The sequence below is a fragment of the Schistocerca cancellata genome, chromosome 1, assembly GCF_023864275.1.
Source record: "Schistocerca cancellata isolate TAMUIC-IGC-003103 chromosome 1, iqSchCanc2.1, whole genome shotgun sequence".
Lineage (NCBI taxonomy): Eukaryota > Metazoa > Arthropoda > Insecta > Orthoptera > Acrididae > Schistocerca > Schistocerca cancellata.
In genome coordinates this window covers 243,357,044-243,383,009 of record NC_064626.1, presented here as the reverse complement: position 1 = coordinate 243,383,009, position 25,966 = coordinate 243,357,044, and the positions used below count along the sequence as shown (strand labels likewise).

General features: G+C 39.3%; 1 protein-coding gene across 2 annotated transcripts in view; it reads right to left on the bottom strand.

The window, feature by feature from the left end:
- Positions 1 to 25,966, bottom strand: part of LOC126170109 (zinc finger protein 236-like) — a 224,136-nt gene that overhangs the window by 144,581 nt on the left and 53,589 nt on the right. For both annotated transcript variants that reach the window (XM_049920698.1, XM_049920697.1), the window contains exons 8-9: positions 11,075 to 11,224; positions 8,918 to 9,035 (exon numbers count right to left, since the gene is read on the bottom strand). In XM_049920698.1, the coding sequence (XP_049776655.1) occupies positions 8,918 to 9,035; positions 11,075 to 11,224 (268 nt within the window). The remainder of the gene's footprint in view (positions 1 to 8,917; positions 9,036 to 11,074; positions 11,225 to 25,966) is intronic.

Sequence of the window (25,966 nt, the reverse complement as noted above, 5' to 3'; positions counted from 1 at the left end):
GGGATTGAAGACACCTGGAGGAACAGGGCACAAAACAGGAAGGAATGGAGGAAGTTTGTGGAAGCAGAATGTGGTCTGCAGGGCCTGTGATTGCTGGATATCTATCTATAACAAAACTCGTTACTTTCAGAATATCATTTGTTCAATCTAATTCCCTTAATGTTGCTGGATTCAATTCGAATACAGTCCATTACTCTTGCTTTAGGTATGTTTATGTTCATCTTGTAAGTTCTTTTTAAGGCACTATTCATTCCATTCAACTGTTCTTCCAAGTCTTCGCCGGCTCTGTTAGAATTACAATCTCATCTACAAACCACAAAGTTTCTATTTCTTCTCCTTGAAGTTCAATTCCCTTTCCAAATATCTCCTTGGTTTTCTTCACAGTTTGTTCAATGTACAGACTAACACTGGGGATAGGCTAAAACCCTATCTCACTTCCTTTTCAACTACTCCTTCTCTTTGACGTCCTTCACCCCCCTCCCCCCTTATATCTGCAGTCTCTTTTTTGTACTACTTGAAAATAATCTTTCGCCATCAGTATTTTATCCCTAGTAACTTCGGAACTGGAAAAAGAGCACTGCAGTCAAAAATGTCAAATCTTTTTCTAAATTTCCAAGAGCTATAATGGTAGAATTGCCGTTCTTCAACCTATCTTCTATGTGAAATCAATAGTGGAAACTACCGTGGTTCACAGCATTACGTATGTACATACTTATTCAGTTTAGACAAAGAATAAGATAAATAAGATGTGGAACATGAAATGAGGTGACCAAATATTAGTTCACGGTATGAACTATCCAAAATGCAGTTTAGGCGGTAGATTTTTTGACATAATTGGGCAGGGACCATACCGCTAGTACGGGTTAACCGAGTTCTTGGTTTACCCAATCTCAAAATAATGAGGGCCTATTGTATTAATGTACTGACAAATTAGCTGATGTTAGTTGTGACTTTGTACCCAACTCAGAACCTGTGAAGGTTACTGGGGAAGCAGTGTTTGATAATTTTCTAAAAATACCCACTGAATTACGATACTCCTGTTTGCCATTAGTCAAAGCTAGCCCTAAGTGTAATCAGAAAAAGATACGGCTAAAATGTTATACAGATGAGTTGGCTCTTATTAGGGAAGAGATACTCAGACTGTACTCAATATATAACCATTGATGTAAACAAGGGCCTGAGCTGGATGGCACTTCTTATAGAGCTTATTTACAATGTAAAAAGAACTACAAAGACAAATTGACCCTGGCCACAAAACCTGCATGTGAACATTACTTGAAAGATGCTACCAACAAATGCCAAACAGCATGAGAAGTCATAAATCACGAAATGTCCCAAATTCACATGCAAGGTGCAGTGCTGGACCAACAAGTAGTAAATGATTACTTTCTAACCTCAGTGAGCAATCTGAAAGACAAAGTTAAGTAAAATTGCACTTGTGCTTGGGATATTCGTGGTGCTGAGCCACGAAAGAGTCAGGCCTTCCACTGGTATGTTGTCAGCCCCCAAAGTATGGACAACTTGCAAAACTGGCATATCATGGCATACACAACCCATCTTTAGCTGTAATTAAGTCATATCTAATCAACTGGAGTCAGTTTGTATCAGTTAAAAATATATGCTCCTCACTGAAAGAAGTATGAACTATGAAGTCACAGAGCTTTCTGTGAAGTGAACCAATTTATAAGGTTTTATTGTTCAAAGAGGCAAGGAAAATGGTTTGTTTATTTGTATTGGCTTGAGGAGAACATGAACACTTCATCACACTCATCTATGAATTTTATGTTGGATGAACTAATGTTTGGGGTTCACAAAATATACCTCAACATGAATACGGTGACTTTACACATGAAGACAAAGTGTGACAAACAATTATTACATTGTCAAATTGAATAAAGGAATGGAGGAAGTATTTTAGCAGAAAGATAGCTTGCAAGTTAGACTATTTTAGGGTGAAAGATTTAGCGCTTGTACAAAATCATCCTACGTCACCACTAATAACTAAACACATTAAGAAAATGAGGAATGTAATGTTACATACTGGGTCATGTAGAATTATTCACATGTCTCATGCTGGAGCATATTTGCTTTGTTACCCAAATTCAGGACACATGTAAGGATTATTTGCTTGTCAACATTAAATTACTTTTATACCTAGACCAAGAGAGAGAATGAACCAGCAAACAGAAGAAATGATTTGATATACACATATGTGGATTTTATTTAAGTCACTTTTTGTATTTGTAGTAGACATGAGTGTAAATGTCATGTTCATACGTTTTATGGAGTACTGTGATTCAGTTAGCTGAAGTTGTCGTATTTATTCACAATAAATATTAATGGGCATAGAAAAGACATTTTGATCTGTTTGAAGTATGTGTTAAATATAAATGATAAAATCAACCTGAATCTGTGACTACTACTTAAGAGGAATATGTAAGGCTATTAGTAGTGTGAAAAGAATTAATGACTCAAGCCAGTGGTTTGCATATGAGCATGTTAAATTCAAGGACAACAGTTTCTAATGTAAACTTTCAATATCATTTAGGAGACAATAGTAGTGACGATAGTGTATTTCGGTTTTGTGGCACTAAAAAGGACACGACACGTGTGTGTTAGTGTGTTGTAAAATCCAGTACTTGAACTATTGAGCACTACAAAAAGACTGACCTAATGTGAGTTTAAAAGAGTAGGAAAATAAACAGTGGTAATAATTTCCTTTAAACAACCAGCAACGGCAGAAGACAGGAAGAATGGTCCCCTTCTGAAGCATAATCCTATTATATCTCATGCCATTTCCCCCTCAAACCCACAATCCTCCCACCACTCTCAAGAACCACTCATAAAGGAGTGTCTCGTTCATAACTTAGTACCACCCCAGACTGGAACAACTGAACTACATCCTTCGCCAGGGCTTTGATTACCTATCATCATGCCCTGAAATTAGGGTCATCCTACCCAAGATACTTCCCACCCCTCCAAAAATGGTGTTCTGTTACCCACCTAACCTCCACAACATCCTAGTCCATCCCTGTGCCAATCCCAACCCTTTGCCTCAAGAATCATACACCTGTGGAAGACCCAAGCACAAAACCTGCCCAATCCAACCACCCAGCACTTCCTATTCCAGTCCTGTCACAGTTTTATCCTATCCTGTCAGGGGCCAGGCCACCTGTGAAAGCAGCTGTGTCATTTACCAGCTCTGCTGCAATCACTGTACAGCTCTTTTTATTGGTATGACTACCAACCAGCTGTCCACCAGGATGAACGGCAACTGCCAAACTTCGGTCAAGAGCAAGTACACCACCATGTGGCACAACATGCAGCTGAACGTAACACACTTGATTCAATGGCTGAGTCACTATCTGAGCCATCTGGATCTTTGCCTCCACCATCAGCTTCTCTGAACTGCACGGACGGGAGTTATCCTTACAACACATTCTCTGCTACCATAATTATCACAGCCTCAACCTACAGTGACATGCTGTTCCCACACCCTCCAACCAACAGTTTCCAACCCCCTCTGTCCTATCATCTCCTCCCCAGTCTCATATCCCACCCTGTTTATTTGCAGCTCTCTGCCAATGCATCCACAGATCTTTCCCCACTCCCCTCCTGTGTGTTTTTTTTTTTTTTTTTGCCCCTTTTTCCCCACCTCCCTGTCCCACAACCTCCTGATGCTGTGCCTGTTGGCAATCTAGTCCCTGCACACTTCACCAGACAGTGTTCGACCCTCTCCCCATCCATATAACTACTACCCCTTCCCCTTCCTCTCTCCCTCCAGATTGCTAATTCCATCCCACATGATAGTTGCTTCTGGACCAAGATGCTGGAGTTGGTGATCCTGTGTGCCGAGGTGTGCTTGCTAGTGTGTAAGGATGGTGTGAGAGTCTCTTTTACTGATAAAGGCTGTGACCAAAAGCTTTATGTATGTCTCTTAATTATGCCTGTCTGCAACTTGACGTGTCTTCTTTACAGTAAGTAGCAATCTGTCTTTTCCTACATTGTTGACATTCCTATGATTAGTGAGGCATTCACAAGTAAGAAATGGTAATACCACACACAGAATGATGCTACAGCAAACTGTACACTGCAGGTGACAGTTATGAGCCGACCAGAAGTGTTTCAAACCAACTGTTAAGCATGGGTAGCAATGCAACCTGTCTAGAGCACATTCTACATGGGTGCTGTGGAAGTTAAAAATATTGTGATCTATGGACCTCATGAATGGCTTACATCAAAGAATAAGTGATTGTAGGAACACGTGCTTTATCAGGCAGCCAATGCAAAACAATTTGTGCATTTCACAACAGATGGCGTGGACTTTCGGAAGTGTGTTCCAACCGACTATCTGACATAATATAAAGCACTTTGTTTGTGAAATTTGGTGAGTGTGAATGCTCTCATGGCGGGACCATAAATGTCCAACATTGAAAATCTAATTTGTACAAAATATTTTGCACAATGATGACAAAAACGAAGAAGAAGAAGAAGAAGAAGATGATGATGATGATAATCTGTTCTTTATTTTCCTGGTAATCTTTCCTCTGGAACTAACAGAGGTGAATGCTGGAATGAAGAAGATGCAGATCTCTCATAAAAACTCACCATGAATATACAAATTATCTTCCACAGAGAGAATACGTAAAGCAATCTCTTCGTCAAAATGTATCGATATTTGCAATATGTGAATGTGTTTCCCCCCCCCCCCCCCCCTCTCAGACAAAGGGATTGCTATTGTATTCAGTGTTTTAGGGAAAGAGAATTGTCTTAAATTTTTGATTAATTCACTTCAATATTGTAAAGGTTCATACAATGTGTTCAGTTTTTCTTACATTTTAAAAGCTAAAAATCATAGCTAAATCATAAAAATGTACATCATCCTGATGAGGGGAGCCGAGCAGAGGTGAAGTATGGCAGTAATTAAATCTGTAACAGATTCAACTATGCTGCAGCATGCATTATATCATGCCTCCTCTGGTTGCATCTTAACTCTTTCTGTTTAGCTTTGGGGTGGTAGGATATAATTTTCGTCTTTATTTTTTTTACATGTAAAATTTTCTTGATCAATGATTTGGCACTCACTCAAACAACTTTCAACTCTGTTGCAAGCTAATTTTCATCTGTTACAAATAAATGAGTATAGGAAGAGGCAACTGTATCTTGTCTTACTCTGTTAGTGTTGGAAGTGAGCAGACTGGGCACTCTCATACTGCATTAGAATGTCTTTCTTACATGCTCAGTTGCAAAGAACACATGTTGTAGAATACATTGCTAAACTATCCTGCACAAAAGATAGAACAACAAAAAAATTATAGCAACAGCAAAGCAAGGATGAAGGTGCGGTGATCTGGTTTAGGACTTTTAGCATTCTGTCAAAATCTGCTCATATTAACAATATAATGAAAAGGATAGTTGCTACTCACCAAATAGCGGAGATGGTGAGTCATAGACAAGCACAACAAAACGACTGTCAGAAAGTCAGCTTTCGGTCAACAAGGCCTTTGTTGGAAATAGGCAACACACACACACACACACACACACACACACACACACACAAATGCAACTCACACACAACCATGATCACAGTCTCAGGCTGCTGAGGCCAGACCACATTAACAGCTTACATTAACTCATTTTCGTCCACTTCACTTTCCACAGCTCTGTCGTCAAGCTTCTTTCCTTTATATAGCCCTTATAGATATTTCATCCTTTCTTGGCTTAGTGCTGGTTTGCTACCTGAAATATTTACTGTATTTACTCGAATCTAAGACGCACTCGAATCTAAGCCGCACCCGAAAAATGAGACTCGAAATCGAGGAAAAAAATTTTCCCGAATCTAAGCCGCACCTGAAATTTGAGACTCGAAATTCAAGGGGAGAGAAAAGTTTTAGGCCGCACCTCCAAATCAAAACAAAGTTGGTCCATTGTAATACGAGACACAATTTAGGTCGAATGAATGACGATACAGCTACAGGAGTTTGGTTCCAGTCGTAAGCTTAACAGTTAAGTTTTACCAGGTAGCCATTGCTATACGTCAGGCGCTCCGTCCGTATTTATACGGGTACCCTTCCTTTTCACGTGCTTCGTCTGGTTTGAATCGATTGCTTATTTTGCTTTGATCTGATAAGTGCCGTTTTCGTTGTTATAGGTGTTAACGTCACTCTGAGCTGAAAATGCATTACTGTACTGTGTAATGCATTGTTTGTCTCATTCTGATAGTGCGTGTTTATACGGCCTGTCGCTGCGCGTGGCATGGCTTGCTTTTGTGCGCGCTACCGCCGCTTACAATTAAAAAAAAGAAAAGAGAGGAATCGTCTCACTAGCGAAACAATGGCAAGAGACTGCTATTTGTTGTTACTTACACTGCTTTCTTTGATAATGATCAACAAGAACCAAATAATAGACTGCATATGATAGAATATGTTCTGAACGAGAGTTAGGCGAAAATTTTTCTCCGTTTGAAAATCTTTGCGGCCGCTTCTCTAGTACGTCAAATTCTGCACAGGAATTAGTCATCTTAGATTTAAAAATCTAATCAGTTGCCGTGCTTAATTTCTGACTGTATCACTATTAGGCATAAGAAAAATACGAATGTAAACATGACACGATACGTATATTCTTCCGCGTTTGCTGTTGTCTCACTCTAGTTTCGTAGTTTATTAGGCGGACAGGATTTAAATGAGATAGCAGCAAACACGAAAGAATAAATGGCAAAATGTTTATATTCGTATTATTCTTATGGTGAAGAGAATACTGCATGTGATTCACATTTCGTCAGGTTCCTATTAGCAACCACCTCTTCTCACAGGTAGTAAAAAATTCAACACGTAGAGTTGGCCATATTGACAAACATCCCAAACAGTCTGGCCAGTCGGATTTTCGTAGTACATTGAAATTCTGCTACATTCGAAGATGAACAATACAGAATTTGTATTTACTTCGTTGGATAATGTACGAAAATGCAGTGGTCGAAACTCGGGGCGGAGAAAAAAGCTCGTCTTCCACCTTTTTTTTTTAATTTATTTACTGACGCAGAGATTTTGGCGCCAGTATTTATCTCTGTGCCTACAAAGCATCCCCTTGTAGCGCTACATATATTCGACGGCAGAAGTTAGTTGTGGCGGCACCTACCAACATTTTTCAGAACTTCCGCTTGCTTTGCACTCGATTCTAAGCCGCAGGCGGTTTTTTGGATTACAAAAACCGGAAAAAAAGTGCGGCTTAGATTCGAGTAAATACGGTATGTTCATTCAGTGGCTTCTATTTTCACCAAAGGTTTTTTTATTTTCGTATGTGTAGCATCTATCTTTCCCATAGTTATGCATGCTCCTACAGATCTGCATTCATCCTTCAGCCATTCCTACTTTGCCATTTTGGATTTTATGTTAACTTAATTTTTTCAGATTTCCATAATACTTATTGGCTATTTCATTTGCTGCATTTCTTTATTTTCTTCTTTCACTGATTAATTTCAATGTCTATCCTGTAATCCAAGCATTTCTACTGGGTCTTGTCTTCTTGCTTATTTACGTAATTTGTTGCCTAATGCACCCTTTGGAACATTCAACTATCTCCAGATCTTTCAACTTATTCAAGTTCCATACCTTAATTTCTTACATTTCTTTTGCTTCATTCTGCATTTTGTAACCAACAAGTTACTGTCAAGAGTGCAGATGTGCTACTGTAAATGTTTTGCAGTTTCAAATATGATTCAAAATTCTCTGGACAGGGTGATGGCTGTCTCCAGTTGTTTTCAACTGTGTTTTGGAGACAACAGTGAGTGGAAACAAAGAATTAATCAGGAACATAGCTTTGTAGTTACCTGAAATGGCTCGTTGTTAATGATATCAAATTTACTGACAATAAGAAGGAGAAGGAAATGACATAGCAATGGAAAGATGACAGAATGTGCAAGTACAATGTTAAAGTTGAATAAGTCAGTGGTGTGCAAATTATTGGGGGATGGTATTATGTTGAGTTGAGTGGGATTCAAATTTCATACAAATACTGTTGACAATATGGAAAAGTGTGTTGGCAGGGAGAAATATCTGTAAAATTATGAACACCACAAAGAAATATCAATTTTGTAGAAAGTTCACAGTTTTGCTGCAGATAATTTGGACTTCAAAGATGGCACAGACACTGACATAAATTATTCTGTCCATGGGATTTTGTATTAGGAGGTATCAGAATAAACAACTTGTAATATGCGGGAACAAAATGACAGATTCAAAGACGAATTCTACAATAAATATTTACATAAACAAGCAGTATCTGAATTAAATCAGTCATTGGTTGATTCAGATGAAACATGGATTCATACACATAATGCTGTAAATAAGCGTTGTCACAGTATGCAAAGAGTATTGTTAAACAGAGGTGCTGGAGGTGCTCATCGTTGTTTAATTACTATGCTAAGAAGGGTGTTGGCATATGGACATGTAGTTTGTGGCAGTACTCCACTTACAAGAGTACTGGAATGTGTTCTATTACCAACCTCCCCTCCCTATTTCTGTGACCTTAACATGACAGTAGTGGCAGCCTGGTCATGTCATCAGTTTGCTTCACCAGCTAATACTTAATATGGTTGTTAATGGCCACTATCAAACAAAATAAAGAAGAGGTCCATTTGAAACCTCGCCACATATCTTTCATATGCACAAAGTACGTAACTTACCAAAATAAGAAACAGTGCCTTATTTCTGCTGTAACTGAAGGGCAAGTGAATTACAGCAAAACCTAGTTTAATTGAAGGAGTGGGGTTGTGGTTATAATTCTATTTCTTTTCTAGAATTGCATAAAAGGTCAGATCATGTAAAATATTTCTCTCTCTCTCTCTCTCTCTCTCTCTCTCTCTCTCTCTCTCACTAAATACTAGCATCAATTCATTAAGTTTGTTCCAGTATTAACTCACCTTTTTGGCTAAAACTGGCTTTACAGAAGTCACATCTGAAAGGTTTTAAGCCATTGTGCTTTGCCATATGTATCTGAACAGACCACTTCTGACTGAATGCTCTCTGACAAATTTCACACTGCAAAAAATAATGTGACATTTGAAAAGCATATATAAACCACAAAACTGTAAATTTACACTTAATTAGTAACATGTTAACAGTATCAGAAATTCGTAATTTTTAGTATTGTAAGTGATACTCAGGTGTATTTTAGTGATTTCTTGATTTGTGAAAGAACAGAAATACAACAGTATTTATAACTAATAGTCCATCCTGCAGCAGAGTGTACACAGTAATAAAACTTCCTGACAATTAACCCTCAGGTATGACCTCTGCAGATCATCTGACAGCTCATGGTGTACTATGACATTTCCATAAAGTAACTGCTGCTTCTATTAAATTACACAAGAGAACTTTCTGGGAAGGAAACAGAGTGAACACAGAATACTATACATACAAAAAACATGCAAATGCCTTTGCCATTTTAATATAATAACAAAATTAAGAGATTAAAAGTATGTTGAGTGTGGAAACGCTGAACGTAGGGTACAACACTTGGACAAGGAGATAAGTTCAACACAGCCATGACCTCCCTAGGTAAATAACAGCACAATTAGTTTTTGATGTTGTCCCCTCTCAGACTGATGCACTTTATTAAACTTTTTTCAAGTGAATAGGTTTCTACCAAATACACCCCTCCCCCCCCCTCCGGCAGGGCTGCAAAATATAAACTTCCACATGTCGCAAACTTATCACTGAAGGATAATGGTTTCCAGGCACAAATTTCTTTAGATGTGAGAACATGTGGAAGTCAGAGTGCCAAATCTGGTGAATAGGGTGGATATTTGGACATCACACACTTCAGACTTTCACTGTCAAAATCACATTTATGGGCAGTTGCTTTGTTCTGATGAATGATAATTAAGTTTTTCTTTGTGATGCTGGTCTCTTCTCACACAGTTTGTATTGGCCCAGAAGACTTCCATATTAGTAAGCAATAAGAAAAGACTCTTTTACATCTTAGGAAAAAAAGATGAATTCCTTTTTCAAATGCAAAATGACTTGCCTATTTTTGTCCTGGGCCATTTACTTTTGCCCACTATGTGACTTTTGGTTCCTGGTATGAAGATGCTGAAGAAAGCCTCATCTACAGTAGCAAGTTACTTCTTAAAATTGACCAAATACTGGTGAGAATTCTGTTTTCATGTTTGCTTTTGGTCAGCATTCAAATGGTTCAAATGGCTCTGAGCACTATGCAACTTAACTTCTGAGGTCATCAGTTGCCTTGAACGTAGAACTAATTAAACCTAACTAACCTAAGGACATCACACAGATCCATGCCCGAGGCAGGATTCGAACCTGCGATCGTAGAGGTCGCTCGGCTCCAGACTGTAGCGCCTAGAACCGCACGGCCACTCCGGCCGGCGGTCAGCATTCAACAAATAGCACATATCATGTGATGTATATTTTACCCTTCTGTCTAATATGCCTATTCAGCCATAATACTCCAGCAATAGATGATAGTCCAATAGTATGGTGTAGTGTGTGTGCTTTCTCCATGTTTTTATCTGTGGTTACATGTGAGGAATGTCCTTACATAAATCATCAAGAACATTAAGTATGGTCATTTCTAAACTCAGTTTTTTTATTCCCCCTCCCTTCCTTTTATAGTCTTCAGTCTTCTAACTGATTTGGCGTGGGCTACCATGAGTTGCTCGCCTGAGCTAATGTATTTAATTATTTCAGAGTAGCACTTGCACTTGCAGCTACCCATTTATTAACAGTTGAAAATGAAGGACAGAACTCCTTTCAAGCCTTCATAACCATCTTTGATACTTTCTATGAGTAACAAACTCTCCAAAACCGATATTTTTAAGATAACACAGTACGTCAATTTACTGAAATGAAACCTACATAATGTAGCCACTGTAAACAGCTGTATAAACATCACTAGTCAACACATTAAACTGGCACTCAACTTACGTAATTGGACAACATAAACCAGTGTAACAAAGGACACTTACACACTTATTTTGAAATGTTTTTGAATGGTCAGGTATTTACTGTATGAATGATCTCAATGAATATTCTTTTCCAAAACCAAGTAAACATATTACCTTAAATGGTTTCTCGCCAGTGTGGATCCGCAAATGTCGCACCAGCTGAGATGGTTTCTGAAATGACTTGCTACAAATATTGCACTTGTGTATGTATGAATTTTTATCTCTCCTTCGTTTATGACTTTTCCGAGACAAACAAGCTTTTACCTAAGGAGAAACAAAATAGTCAAGTTTAGTTAGGTGAAACACTGATGGTAGTTTGTCAGCTTCTAACTTTTAAGTAGCAGACATTTTACACTAATACAATTACATCAATTTTACTGAAAACTAGTGAAAAACATAATAGTAAATGGTATTTTTAACACACAAATGTTAAGTCTCATGAAAATGTATAGAAACATTTAAATCCTTGGCTTATCGTTTCTGTCCAAAAGGAACATGGGAGAAAGATTGGAGCCTAATCTCTCATTGATGATGATATTGTTAAAGTAGTACTACAAGCTCACATTGCAGGATATGGAAGGGAATAAGCAGTTTACTTTTAAAGGAACTGCATAGCTTTGCTCAGTGGTTCTTTCAATATAGGGAAATCACGAAAAATGTAAATCTGGGTGCTCAAACTGTTAGTTGAACATCAGGCCTCCAGAAATCCACATTTTACCAGTCAGTCCCAAAATGCGCATAATCAAAGGGAATCTTCTTGTTAAGATGCAAAATGTATAATTTAGCATGTGACAGTCAGGTTTTGTGGCTCTTTCCATTTTTCTGGTTTTATTCATAAAAAGAGGCTTGTATTTTGCCTTCAGCAGAATGGAATAACGGTTGTTGGCACATTGTGTGTGCGCGTGTGCACCTGTGGGTGCATTCACATAAAACTTCCCTTAAAATGTGCAGTCTATTAACAACGCAATAATAAGGCACAATATGGGAGAGCTCAGAACTGCAGTAATCAGCAAGCAGGTCTCATTTATAGAAGCCAACTGGTGTTCTTCAGAAATCATGAACTGAAGTACTGGGTGGTTATAATTAAAGTGCTGCTACTCACGGGCTGTAATTATTATACGGCTGCAAAATTTGGTAACATTTTAATGCGTTAATGTGGAACCAATTTACGCTGGAAAAAAATTAGTTCCAATTTTGGTCACCAGGTGCAAATATGGCACTGTGAATACGCAAAATACATATAAAAAGTTTACCATATGTAATGCATTAGGAACTGGACATCAGCAGAGAAGGTCAAACAAATCAGAAAGGTATAAGGTGATTTTATTGCTAAGTGCCACTTGCACAATTTGTTCAATATAAGAACCGCTATGATGCCAATATGCTGTACAGAGCCAGATTTGCACCTACTGGCCAAAGCTGGAACAAATTTTTTTCCAGCTTAAATCAGTTCCGCATTAATGAATTAGCATACCTAAGAATTTTCGCTGCTCCACGATAATTAGAGCTCACAATGGACCACTGTGAGCAGCTATACTTTAATTACAACAACCCAGTACGTCATTACAGCCACGATAGTCTAAAGCCCAACACAAATCAAACCAATGCATTACAGTCAACTATGTTTTATTTCACTGCAGCACAAATCTGCAGCACTTGCTTTAGTGTAGTGTAACGTGAGAGTCTTCAGAATAATGTGTTCAACTATTATCTCTTAGGTTGACAAAGGATCTTCATCAGTGTTAAAAGGTATTTTAAGGAGTTAGTAAGTGGGGGGCAGCTAACTGTGTAGTCCCTTTATTTTTTACATGGAAAGAGGAGTGTGCTCTAAACATTGGCAAGATGGAGCAGTGACAGTGTCTGTATTTGTTGTGTAGGCCCACTTATGCTTTGAAATTGGGCTTGGTGGTGCCATGGAACTCAAGGAGAATAGGGCCACTGGTAATAATTACCAAGTCCAGAAACAGAAGAAGAGATAGTCTGTGATCTTAACTCTTTTGGCATTGCTTGTTTGAACAGAGCCTCAGTTATAAACTAAACTACAAGAGAGTAGTAGTACAGTGATCTGTACACCCAAAATCGTATGTGTTTTATGAAAGAAGCAGAATATAGAACAGTTTGTTAAAATTGGATATTTCAATGACATCAAAGAAGATACGAAAATTTTACTTATGATGAACTGGAAATTAAATAACAAGATAGAACTACCTGGTAATGTCAGAAGCGAAGAGCTTCCATAGCTTGTGAAGCTTGCTAATAATGATAATAATAATAATAATAATAATAATAATAATAATAATATAATTTCCATTACATGTAACTTCAACATATTTCCCATAATGTAACATTATTTCCATGACTGACTTCACAGATCATGGCTGAGCTTATGGAATTCAGATTTCTCAGAACCACAAAATTTCACCATCCACGTGTCTTGAACAAGTGCTGTTTAGATGAGTTTGTTATATTAAAATTGGAATAAATGAATCCAACAAAACCAATTTTACAGCAGGCTAGTAAAGTGAAATAACAGAGGCATCTTGGGGTAGAACTGCTCCGAACAACTTCATTTATGACCTGTCAATCATATGCTATTTGTAGTAAATGTTACCTTCTTTAATCTTAACTGTTGCCTTTTCATAGTTTCTTGATGCAGTGGACCTGGTACGCAGAGCCACTGTTTCTGGCCATGTGTCTGTTTCCGTTTTCAGAGGGTCGCGGACTGTAAGAGCACGCACAACTACCCCAACTCGCTACAAAATTTTATCACTACCATTTGGATATCTCTATTAAATGTATTTACAACTGTGACTATGGACACCATCAGCTGTGGAATGGAATGATGACAATGAAAATTTGTGCAGGACTAGGACCTGAACCCGGATTTCCAGCTCACTGTGAGCAATTGCCTTAGCATTTGGCTATCTGTGCTCAACTCGAGCCAGACCCAAGCTTTCATATTGCATTAACCATGTGTCTACAACCTATACTTGTACATCTATTATGTATATGCCTTAAATGTGAGATATTTGACTTTAAAGTCACTTGTCCAGTGTCAGCAGATATATATGATATTGCAGTGCCTGTGTTATTCCGAATTATGATGCAAAGTTCCTTTGGACATAAATGCATCAGTCTTATTCTGAATTACAATGCAAAGTTCCTTTGGAAATGCATTCATATTCAAAAAAACTTTACAACATAATTCAGAAAAACACAGGCACTGCAACATCGTATTTGGATATATCATTTTTCAGTCTTATACAACCAAATTCTCCATTTAATTCAGAGGAGTATGAGCTTACACTTATTTTATATATTGTCTGATAAATATAGGAATCCCCCCCCCCCCCCCAATTTTTTCTCCACTTCTACACATTTTAGCTGTCAGAATGTACTCTTGATGTTTGGAAAAATCTACTTGATTTTCTGATAGCCAGTGCTCTGAGACACACAATACATAACAGTTTTTTATCTTACAAAACTGTTTCTACACTACTACAGGATGCGGCACAAAAAACCGGCCTGTAAAATTCTCTTCTGTCAAGTTCGAATAAAAATCCCCCACAATTCCCAAATAAACATCACTGTTCACTGTTGTCTCAAAGACTATGGGCTCTATAACACGTGTGGTGGAAATGGTACACCAAACACCAACCTTCTTGTAACAAAAGGGTACCTGGAGGATCGCATGTGGATTTTCTGTTTACCAATACGGGTTGTTTTGGGAACTTATGTATCCAGACAGGTGGAAACATGCCTTGCCACTCATGAATTGATGAATGTTAGTGGATCCAAGACACCACAGGCAACATTTCTCAACAGCCATGAACAGAAATGCAGTCTCTTCTGTAGGTCAGGCTCCTTCAGTTCCTGTATAACCTTCATCTGGTACGGTTTTAACTTCAATTCCCTTATAACACGTCTGAAACCTTCTCTCACTCGCATGAACTTGTTGAGTCAATCTCCTGAATGACTTACAAGGACTTCTTGTCATTATCTCCTGCACTTGTCTCTCTAATTCAGGTGTGCAGACAGGTGGTGTCCTGTTCCTAGGAGCACTTTGAACCGATCCTGTATGCTTCCATTTTTCAATCAATTTCTGTATGGTGCTTTTTGCTGGCACAGAACATCCAGCAAATTTCTCCTTTGTTTTCACAAAAGTTCCAGTGTGAATGAATGCTTCAATCCATGTTCACTTAAACTGCATCTATGGGGTATTGTAACAACAATTGAAGTTTTTGATTTGTTATTTTCCATGAATGTCTTTATAACTGCAATACAGGCATCTGCTTCATTACAAGCCACATTGTTCGAATGTAGTCTGTTTCTTGTAACATTGTTTCATTTTGGTTGATTTCTTCTAGGACAGCACTCATATTTTGCTCCCTGTTTTATGATTACAGTAACTGTGATGCCACTACTTATGTCATTTAATATACTAGTTAATATCCTGCCATGACTGTCCGCCAAAAGCAGCACACTGTGTAGTTTTTCCATTGTTTAAAAAAGTGTTTGCTGTTGTCATTAGTAATACTATAGTCAGTGTCTGTGCTACTTTTGTGTAAATACGTTTTCCTTGAGGAGTGGGATGGCTTCTCGTTGGTGACATGCTCATTACTTCTAGAGTTCTTCTTTGAAGTACTAGAATTTCGATCCTTGTTCACAATAAAGAGCTTGTTGTTATCAGCACTTCTAACTGCCGTCTGCTTCACGTCTGCTGTGCAGCGAGCTACCTTAATTTAAGTATTAACTGTATTTTTCTTACTTGTAACTTCTTCTTCCGTGTGTATTTGCTTTTAGGAAGCTTTAATTGTCTGGTGCTATTAATAGTGTTCCATAGATTTCGTGTTTGTTTTGAATACAGTCAGAGAGAGTCCCTTTAGTCAGCCATAGTCAGTGCCAGTGTCGTCGTAACTGCCGTCTGCTTCACGTCTGCTGTGCAGCGAGCTACCTTAATTTAAGTATTAACTGTATTTTTCTTACTTGTCACTTCTTCTTCCGTGTGTATTTGCTTTTAGGAAGCTTTAATTGTCTGATGCTATTAATAATGTTCATAGATTTCGTGTTTGTTTTGAATACAGTCAGAGTCCCTTTAGTCAACCATAGTGCCAGTAGTGATAGTGTTTGTTTTCAATACAGTCCAGAGACAGGTAGTGCAATTTTCATTGTTTTCTACGAGAAGTGGCTAGCAACCCCAGTTTAGTGAATAAACAGCCGCCTTTAGTGAATTAGCAGTCTACTTAAAGGTTGAGCAACTCTCTTCAGTAAATTGATTCCTTAGGATGGATAGGATGTGTGACTGCTGTGTACGGATGCAGGAGGAGCTGGCCACTGTTCGCGAACAGCTGAGCGTGTTGATGGCCGCGGTCAGCCGTCTTCAGGCTGCTGCCTCGGAGTGTAGCGGCAGTGGGGAGTCTGGTGCGTCGCAGGGTACACCCCAGGTGTTACATGCTTCACACACTGTCCCTGCTGTCGAGACATCTTCGCGGGTACCGGGCGCGGTTGGGCCACCCTCTCCCCAAGGGGAGTGGCGGGTTCAGCGGCGTTCGCGGCGCACGAGGCGGAGGGTCAATGTGGAGGCTGGCCGTGTGGCATCGCCCGCTCTGCCTGTGAATGGACATGTGGCTGCTCCTTCAGCAAGGTCCGAGCAGGCACACGGGGGGAGGGGTTTATTAGTTATTGGGAGCTCCAACGTTAGGCGGGTGATGGAGCCCCTTAGGGAAATAGCGGGAAGGTCGGGGAAGAAGGCCAGTGTTCACTCTGTCTGCTTGCCGGGGGGCCTCATCCGAGATGTGGAGGCGGCCCTACCGGCGGCGATAGAGAGCACTGGGTGCACCCGACTGCAAATTGTTGCTCATGTCGGCACCAATGACTCCTGCCGTCTGGGTTCAGAGGTCATCCTCAGTTCGTACAGGCGGTTGGCGGAATTGGTGAAGGTGGAAAGCCTCGCCCGCGGGGTGGAATCAGAGCTAACAATTTGTAGTATCGTTCCCAGAACCGATTGCGGTCCTCTGGTTTGGAGCCGAGTGGAAGGCTTAAACCAGAGGCTCAGACGATTCTGTGGAGATCTGGGGTGCAAATTTCTCGACCTCCGCTATCGGGTGGAGAAATGTAGGGTCCCCCTGAATAGGTCAGGCGTGCACTACACGCCGGAAGCGGCTACAAGGGTAGCGGAGTACGTGTGGAGTGCACATGGGGGTTTTTTAGGTTAGAGAATCCCCTCCCTAGGCCCGACAAGACGCCTCCTGAGACGCGGCAAGGTAGGAGTAGGCAAAATGCAACAGGGAATAACAATATTAATGTGCTAATAGTAAACTGCAGGAGCGTCTACAGAAAGGTCCCAGAACTGCTCTCATTAATAAACGGTCACAATGCCCATATAGTACTAGGGACAGAAAGTTGGCTGAAACCAGACGTAAACAGTAATGAAATCCTAAACTCAGATTGGAATGTATACCGTAGAGACAGGCTGAACAGTGAAGGGGGAGGCGTGTTTATAGCGATAAGAAGTGCAATAGTATCGAAGGAAATTGACGGAGATCCGAAATGTGAAATGATTTGGGTGAAGGTCACGGTTAAAGCAGGCTCAGACATGGTAATTGGATGTCTCTATAGGCCCCCTGGCTCAACAGCTGTTGTGGCTGAGCACCTGAAGGATAATTTGGAAAATATTTCGAGTAGATTTCCCCACCATGTTATAGTTCTGGGTGGAGATTTTAATTTGCCAGATATAGACTGGGAGACTCAAACGTTCATAACGGGTGGCAGGGACAAAGAATCCTGTGAAATTTTTTTAAGTGCTTTATCTGAAAACTACCTTGAGCAGTTAAACAGAGAACCGACTCGTGGGGATAACATATTAGACCTTTTGGTGACAAACAGACCCGAACTATTTGAAAAAGTTAACGCAGAACAGGGAATCAGCGATCATAAAGCGGTTACGGCATCGATGATTTCAGCCGTAAATAGGAATATTAAAAAGGGTAGGAAGATTTTTCTGTTTAGAAAAAGTGACAAAAAGCAGATTTCAGAGTACCTGTTGGCTCAACACAAAAGTTTTGTCTCAAGTACAGATAGTGTTGAGGATCAGTGGACAAAGTTCAAAACCGTCGTACATAATGCGTTAGATGAGTATGTGCCAAGCAAGATCGTAAGAGATAGAAAAGAGCCACGGTGGTACAACAACCGAGTTAGAAAACTGCTGCGGAAGCAAAGGGAACTTCAGAGCAAACATAAACATAGCCAAAGCCTTGCAGACAAACAAAAATTACGCGAAGCGAAATGTAGTATGAGGAGGGCTATGCGAGAGGCGTAAAATGAATTCGAAATTAAAGTTCTATGTACTGACTTGGCAGAAAATCCTAAGAAATTTTGGTCTTATGTCAAAGCGGTAGGTGGATCAAAACAAAATGTCCAGACACTCTGTGACCAAAATGGTACTGAAACAGAGGATGACAGAATAAAGGCCGAAATACTAAATGTCTTTTTCCAAAGTTGTTTCACAGAGGAAGATTGCACTGTAGTTCCTTCTCTAGATTGTCGCACAGATGACAAAATGGTAGATATCGAAATAGACGACAGAGGGATAGAGAAACAATTAAAATCGCTCAAAAGAGGAAAGGCCTCTGGACCTGATGGGATACCAGTTCAATTTTACACAGAGTACGCGAACGAACTTGCCCCCCTTCTTGCAGCGGTGTACCGTAGGTCTCTAGATGAGCGTAGCGTTCCAAAGGATTGGAAAAGGGCACAGGTCATCCCCGTTTTCAAGAAGGGACGTCGAACAGATGTGCAGAACTATAGACCTATATCTCTAACGTCGATCAGTTGCAGAATTTTGGAACACGTATTGTGTTCGAGTATAATGACTTTTCTGGAGACTAGAAATCTACTCTGTAGGAATCAGCATGGGTTTCGAAAAAGACGGTCATGTGAAACCCAGCTCGCGCTATTCGTCCACGAGACTCAGAGGGCCATAGACACGGGTTCACAGGTAGATGCCGTGTTTCTTGACTTCCGCAAGGCGTTCGATACGGTTCCCCACAGTCGTTTAATGAACAAAGTAAGAGCATATGGACTACCAGACCAATTGTGTGATTGGATTGAGGAGTTCCTAGATAACAGCACGCAGCATGTTATTCTCAATGGAGAGAAGTCTTCCGAAGTAAGAGTGATTTCAGGTGTGCCGCAGGGGAGTGTCATAGGACCGTTGCTATTCACAATATACATAAATGACCTGGTGGATGACATCGGAAGTTCACTGAGGCTTTTTGCAGATGATGCTGTGGTGTACCGAGAGGTTGTAACAATGGAAAATTGTACTGAAATGCAGGAGGATCTGCAGCGAATTGACGCATGGTGCAGGGAATGGCAATTGAATCTCAATGTAGACAAGTGTAATGTGCTGCGAATATACAGAAAGATAGATCCTTTATCATTTAGCTACAAAATAGCAGGTCAGCAACTGGAAGCAGTTAATACCATAAATTATATGGGAGTACGCATTAGGAGTGATTTAAAATGGAATGATCATATAATGTTGATCGTCGGTAAAGCAGATGCCAGACTGAGATTCATTGGAAGAATCCTAAGGAAATGCAATCCGAAAACAAAGGAAGTAGGTTACAGTACGCTTGTTCGCCCACTGCTTGAATACTGCTCAGCAGTGTGGTCTCCGTACCAGATAGGGTTGATAGAAGAGATAGAGAAGATCCAACGGAGAGCAGCGCGCTTCGTTACAGGATCATTTAGTAATCGCGAAAGCGTTACGGAGATGATAGATAAACTCCAGTGGAAGACTTTGCAGGAGAGACGCTCAGTAGCTCGGTAAGGGCTTTTATTGAAGTTTCGAGAACATACCTTCACCGAAGAGTCAAGCAGTATATTGCTCCCTCCTACGTATATCTCGCGAAGAGACCATGAGGATAAAATCAGAGAGATAAGAGCCCACACAGAGGCATACCGACAATCCTTCTTTCCACGAACAATACGAGACTGGAATAGAAGGGAAAACCGATAGAGGTACTGAAGGTACCCTCCGCCACACACCGTCAGGTGGCTTGCGGAGTATGGATGTAGATGTAGATGTAGATGTAGACATGTGACACACACAAACACAATACAAGTTGACCATTTTCTGTTGGCAGTTCTTTTCTTACTACTTCATATTTCTTCATGTGGTTTTTACATTCTGAACATGTTGTAGCCATCCTCAATTGTAGTGTCTGGTTGGTCATTTGCAGAGGAACTTTTACTGCTTTTATTTCTTACACTTTACCCACTTACTTTGAGACCTGCAATTTTACAGACTACAAGATGCCTCAGGCTATAATACACACCTTGATTTTTAAGCAATTTAAAATAAATAAATAAATAATTTATTTCTACCATTTTTATTATTAGACTGCAAAGCCACAAAAAAACTCATAGCTTATAAAACTGAACTGAACTTCAAAAACTATTCTGCCCTTCGCACATGAGATAGTCTTCACTTCCACTGAGAGTATTACGAGGGTGAGTCAAATGAAAATCTTAAATTTGTAATAACAAATCGAAATTTCGTGCCGTTATCCTGTAAGTTGATAATCGTGCTACAAACAGCATGCAGTATGGCCTGTAGGTGACAGCATAGTGCAGATGCACACATATCGTCACAGTATTAGTATAAAGATGGCTGCCCCACTTGCGACTTGCACCAGAGAAAAACAGCTCCATATTCGGTTTTTGCGTAGCGAAGGTGTGAAACCTATTGAATGAAGGTTCAGTACAGTGATGCATGTTTGTCACTGCACCAAGTCTACGAATGGAGTAGGAAGTACACAAATGGTGTGACTTCAGTGGAAGATGCTCCTCGTCCAGGTCAGGCACGAGTTGTGACACCACAGAACACTGCAGCAGTTGAAGACATAGTGAAGGAAAACTGCTGAGTGACACTGAATGACATGGCAGCATGTTTACAGATTAGTCATGGGTCAGCACACCACATTGTGCATGATGTGCTACAGTTTCATGAAGTGTCTGCAAGATGGGTGCCACAGCAGCTGACTCCTGAAATGAGAGAACGACTTGTTGATGCTTGTGAAGAGCTTCTTCGGAGCTTTGAACGAGAAGGTGATGGCTTCCTTGCAAGAATCGTTACTGGAGATGAAACCTGGGTTCACTTCCACCAACTGGAAACGAAGAGGGTAAGCAAGGAATGGCGCCATTCCTTATCAGCAAAACCAAAGAAGTTTCGAACAGAACCATCAGCAGGGAAGGTTATGCTGACTCTCTTTTAGGACAAAAAAGGCATCATTTTGGGGCATTACATGCCTAGAGGGACCACTGTCACCAGTGCATCATACACAGATCTCCTAAAAAACCATCTGTGGCCTGCAATCAAATCAAAGCGACATGGATTGCTGTCAGCAGGTGTCCTTTTGCAACATGACAATGCAAGGCCCCACACTGCCCGTACAACAGTTGCAACAATCACAGACCTGCATTCTGAGTGTCTTATTCGTCCACCAGACCTTGCCCCAAGTGATTGCCATATGTTTGGATCACTCAAAGACGCAATGGGAGGAAAGAAGTTCCGTTCTAATGAAGAGGTATGCCACACGGTTGTGCGGACAACCAAAAGAATTTTTTTCTAAGGGAATTTATTCACTTTGTAAGTGCTGGAGGTCTTGCATTGATCGTGGGGGATATTATGTTGAAAAGAGATACAGCTTTGTACCACTTCTGCACAATAAATAATATTTTAAAAAAATATTTAAGGTTTTCATTTGACTCACCCTTGTACTTATGCCACACTTCTTGAAAGATTTACTAGTAATATCTTCTCTCACCCTCGACCATGACTTTTATCCACTGACACACTTGTTTCATTGTAAGTTGTTTTAAAGCTCCCTCCAGTGTGAATTCATATTGAGTTTCATCCATCATCCATTTTTTCCATTCCTCTCTCATATACAGTTTAACTGCTTTATTTATCGAGACATCAGAATGTTGCAATTGTGAAGTAAGTCCTTCTGGAATAACATTAAGCTCTGTATTTTCCTGTCTCAATTTCTTTTTCAGGGAATTTTTCAAATGACTACTAAACTGATTTACCATGAGAAGAGGAATCTTCTTCAATAAAGTAACTTTCCTTCACTCCCATACTCTGTTAATCCCTAATTTCATACCAGTAGTGTCCATCCAACACTTGTCATGTACATGAACAACACCTGGCAGTATTTCAAAAAGCTTTGGCATTGTTTTGTGCTTGAAAATAATCATTGGATCAAGTTTAATACCATCAGCACAACATGAGAGGACAACAGTGTAGCGCATTTTTTCATGTACAATTGTCTGTATTGTCACAGGTTTAGCACCATTCCTGTCAACAGTTGTGTTACTTGCCACATCAAATGTAAGAGGAGTTTCATCCATATTTGTTATTTGGCTTTCAATGTTGAATAATAAAGTGATAAAAGGATAGTATTTTCTCATCATTCTGTTGTGGCATTTTCTGAAATACTTTGGTTTTGGTTCACACGTTACGTCCATGACACTTCATAGCACAAACAAATTCCCCTTTAAAATCTAAGTTCCACTGTAGCACTAGCTTACAAGCATGTATTTGAATCATTTTTATATTAATTCCAATGCCATTTTAATGGTCACCTTGAATCCATTTCAATATGTCATCATCTAGTTTTGGCCACTTTGCACTCAGCCCATTATTTGCACAGTCTTCTTCATCTTTTTTTCAGTTGTTCTTTACTAGCCCGCCAAACGCGAATGGTTATTTTCTGTTGGTGGAGGGCCGAAATGCCACTCAGCTGCCCTGTTTCCCTGTTGTTCCGAATATGCTATTACTTTCAATTTATAGAACACATCATATCAATACCTTTTTTTTTCCATTACAAAACTAGCTACTAACAAAAACATTGTACTGTTACCGATAACACAAATCACTTTTGATTCAGATTCATTGGCAGTGTAGACTGCAATGTGCATCATAGACTGGACAGTAATCTGGGTTTGTGATGGCGGGCCGGGAGGAGGAGAGTGTTAGCAAGCTTGTGAATCCTTGCAATTAATGTTCATCGCATCGGTGCACTGCTGCTGCCAGCAGAATACAACGCTGCTAGACTGAGAGAGATTTCCTGTGGCATCGAATATACGGCCATTTTTAAGATTTGTGGGAATTTTAAATCAAACACTGGACATTTTTATATTAATTTTGAGTATAAGAAACACCTGAATTTTGGAGGCTATTTTTTCTTAAGGAAAAGTGTAAAATGAGGTAGACTATCATATTTGGGGATGTGTGCACTTTAGCCGGCCGGAGTGGCCGAGCGGTTAAAGGCGCTACAGTCTGGAACCGCACGACCGCTACGGTCGCAGGTTCGAATCCTGCCTCGGGCATGGATGTGTGTGATGTCCTTAGGTTAGTTAGGTTTAAGTAGTTCTAAGTTCTAGGGGACTTATGACCACAGCAGTTGAGTCCCATAGTGCTCAGAGCCATTTTTTTGTGTGCACTTTTTTGCTATTTCCTTTTGGATAATGAAACACAGAAATTAATTTCAACAGAAAAGTGGTCCGAGTTGCAGAGCTATAAATACAAAATTCAATAAGAGTGCATGAGTAGTTTTAATTATAAATAAGTGAATACGAAAGTGAGAAAGCTACTAGGAACTACATAGTAAGTACAGTATCATAACCAAAATTGGCAACCACTACAATTGTACACGTTTATGTGCCAACAAAGCTTTGCAGATGAAGGGAGTGAAAGAATGTATGATGAGATACAAGAAATTATTCAGATAGTAAAGGGAAACTAAAATTTAATACTCATGGGGGACTGGAATTCGATAGTAGGAAAAGGAAGAGATGGAAAAGTATTAAGTGAATATGGAATGAGGGTAAGAAATTAAAGAGGGAGTCGTCTGGTAGAATTTTGCATGGAGCATAACTTAATCATAGCTAACACTTAGTTTAAGAATCATGAAAGAAGGTTTATGGAAGAGGTCTGGAGACACTGGAAGGTTTCAGATAGATTATAAAATGGTAAGACAGATTTAGGAACCAGGTTTTAAATTTTAAGACATTTCCAAGAGCGGATGTGGATTCTGACCACAATCTATTGGTTATGAACTGTAGATTAAAACTGAAGAAACTGCATAAAGGTGGGAATTTAAGAAGATGGAACCTGGATAAACTGAAAGAACCAGAGGCTGTAGAGAGTTTCAGAGAGAGCATTAGGGAATGATTGACATGAACAGGGGAATGAAAGACAGTAGAAGGAAAATGGGTAGATTTGAGAGATGACATAGTGAAGGCAGCAGAGGATCAAGTAGGTAAACAGATGAGCACTAGTAGAAATCCTTGGGTAACAGAAGAGATACTGAATTTAATTGATGAAAGGAGAAAATATAAAAATGCAGTAAATGAAGCAGGCAAAACGGAATACAAACATCTCAAAAATTACATCGACAGGGAGTACAAAATGCCAAGCAGGGATGGCTACAGGGCAAATGTAAGGATGTAGAGGCATATATCAATAGGTGTAAGATAGATACTGGCTACAGGGATATTAAAAACACCTTTGGAGGAAAGAGAACCACTTTATGAATATCAAGAGCTCAGATGAAAAACCAGTTCTAAGCAACGAAGGGAAAGCAGAAAGATGGAAGGAGTATGTAGAGGTCTATACAAGGGCAATGTACTTGAGGCCAATATTATGAAAATGGAAGAGGACATAGGTGAAGATGAAATGGAAGATATGATACTTTGCGAAGAATTTGACAGAGTACTGAAAGACTTAAATCAAAACAAGGATGCTGAATTAGAGATGACATTCCCCCTGGAGAAGGCAAACTTATCTTCACTTAGTTACATAATACTGTTATGCCGGTATCAAATTTTAATTTATTTCCATGTGCCCAGCAATTAAAAATATAGAGACAATATTTAGTACAAAAAAGTAATTCAGTATTCATTAATTAATACTTCGATTTGTTAATACATATGGAATTGAAATATAAGATTGAAAAAAGTTGCTAACAGCGAGACTCAAACCAGCAACTTTATGGTTACAAAATGTTGGCACTACACATATAGGTACCGACGACTACATTGGTGACCTGGAACTGTATTGTATGCAAGAGAGCTCATAAATTGCCTAATATTCAAGAAAAATTTATTAAGTTTATAGAGAACTGCATCATACTGCTTTAGGAAACTGATGTCCAGGCAGTCACCTTCAAAACCTGTACATAGAAAGAATATAGAAGAGGGCCGGTCTATAAGGTCCTCTCATTACAAGAGTACTGTATGTGTGTAAAACTAAACTGGTATCAGATGTTTGATGACTGTTTGAACCGGGCCCACAAGCTTTCGAAATTCAAACTTATCGCATTATGTAATACAAAATTTATGAATCTCTCAGCTGAGTTTTAGAAACAAATTAAGCTATCGTAAAATTGAAATGTACCTTCCCTTTCCAATTTTAAATTCCTTCTTCATGTCAACGTTCTCTGAAAAGGTCATTTTAGTTCGAATTTTTAACTTTCTGGACTTTATACTGTTATGTCGATATCCAGTTCCAGTAGTAAAATGCCCATTAAAAATTTGTATAAAGGAATTTACCATTTCAGACTAAATTTCACATTAACGTGTTATCCAATTTATATTTGCAAATAAGGGGAGTAAGCCATTCATTAATAATTCAACTTTGAAATTTTGTGATATGAACTGTGCAGTCACGTTACACCACAAATTATTGGAAACTTACTTCTTCACAGTTTATGAAAAACTATGGTATTTATTCATAATGATTACTTAAAATGATATGTCTACTTGAGAGCTATCCTAGAGACCAATAACAATATCTTAGTCAAAGTAATTTGTTCACAATTAACTAAAATATAATTTAAATTGTTGTACTGTAAACTCATTGAAATTGTATATGAAATTAAGTAAACTCTTCCAAATTGCATATCAGAACACTCAGGCCAATATGTGGCCTATTTT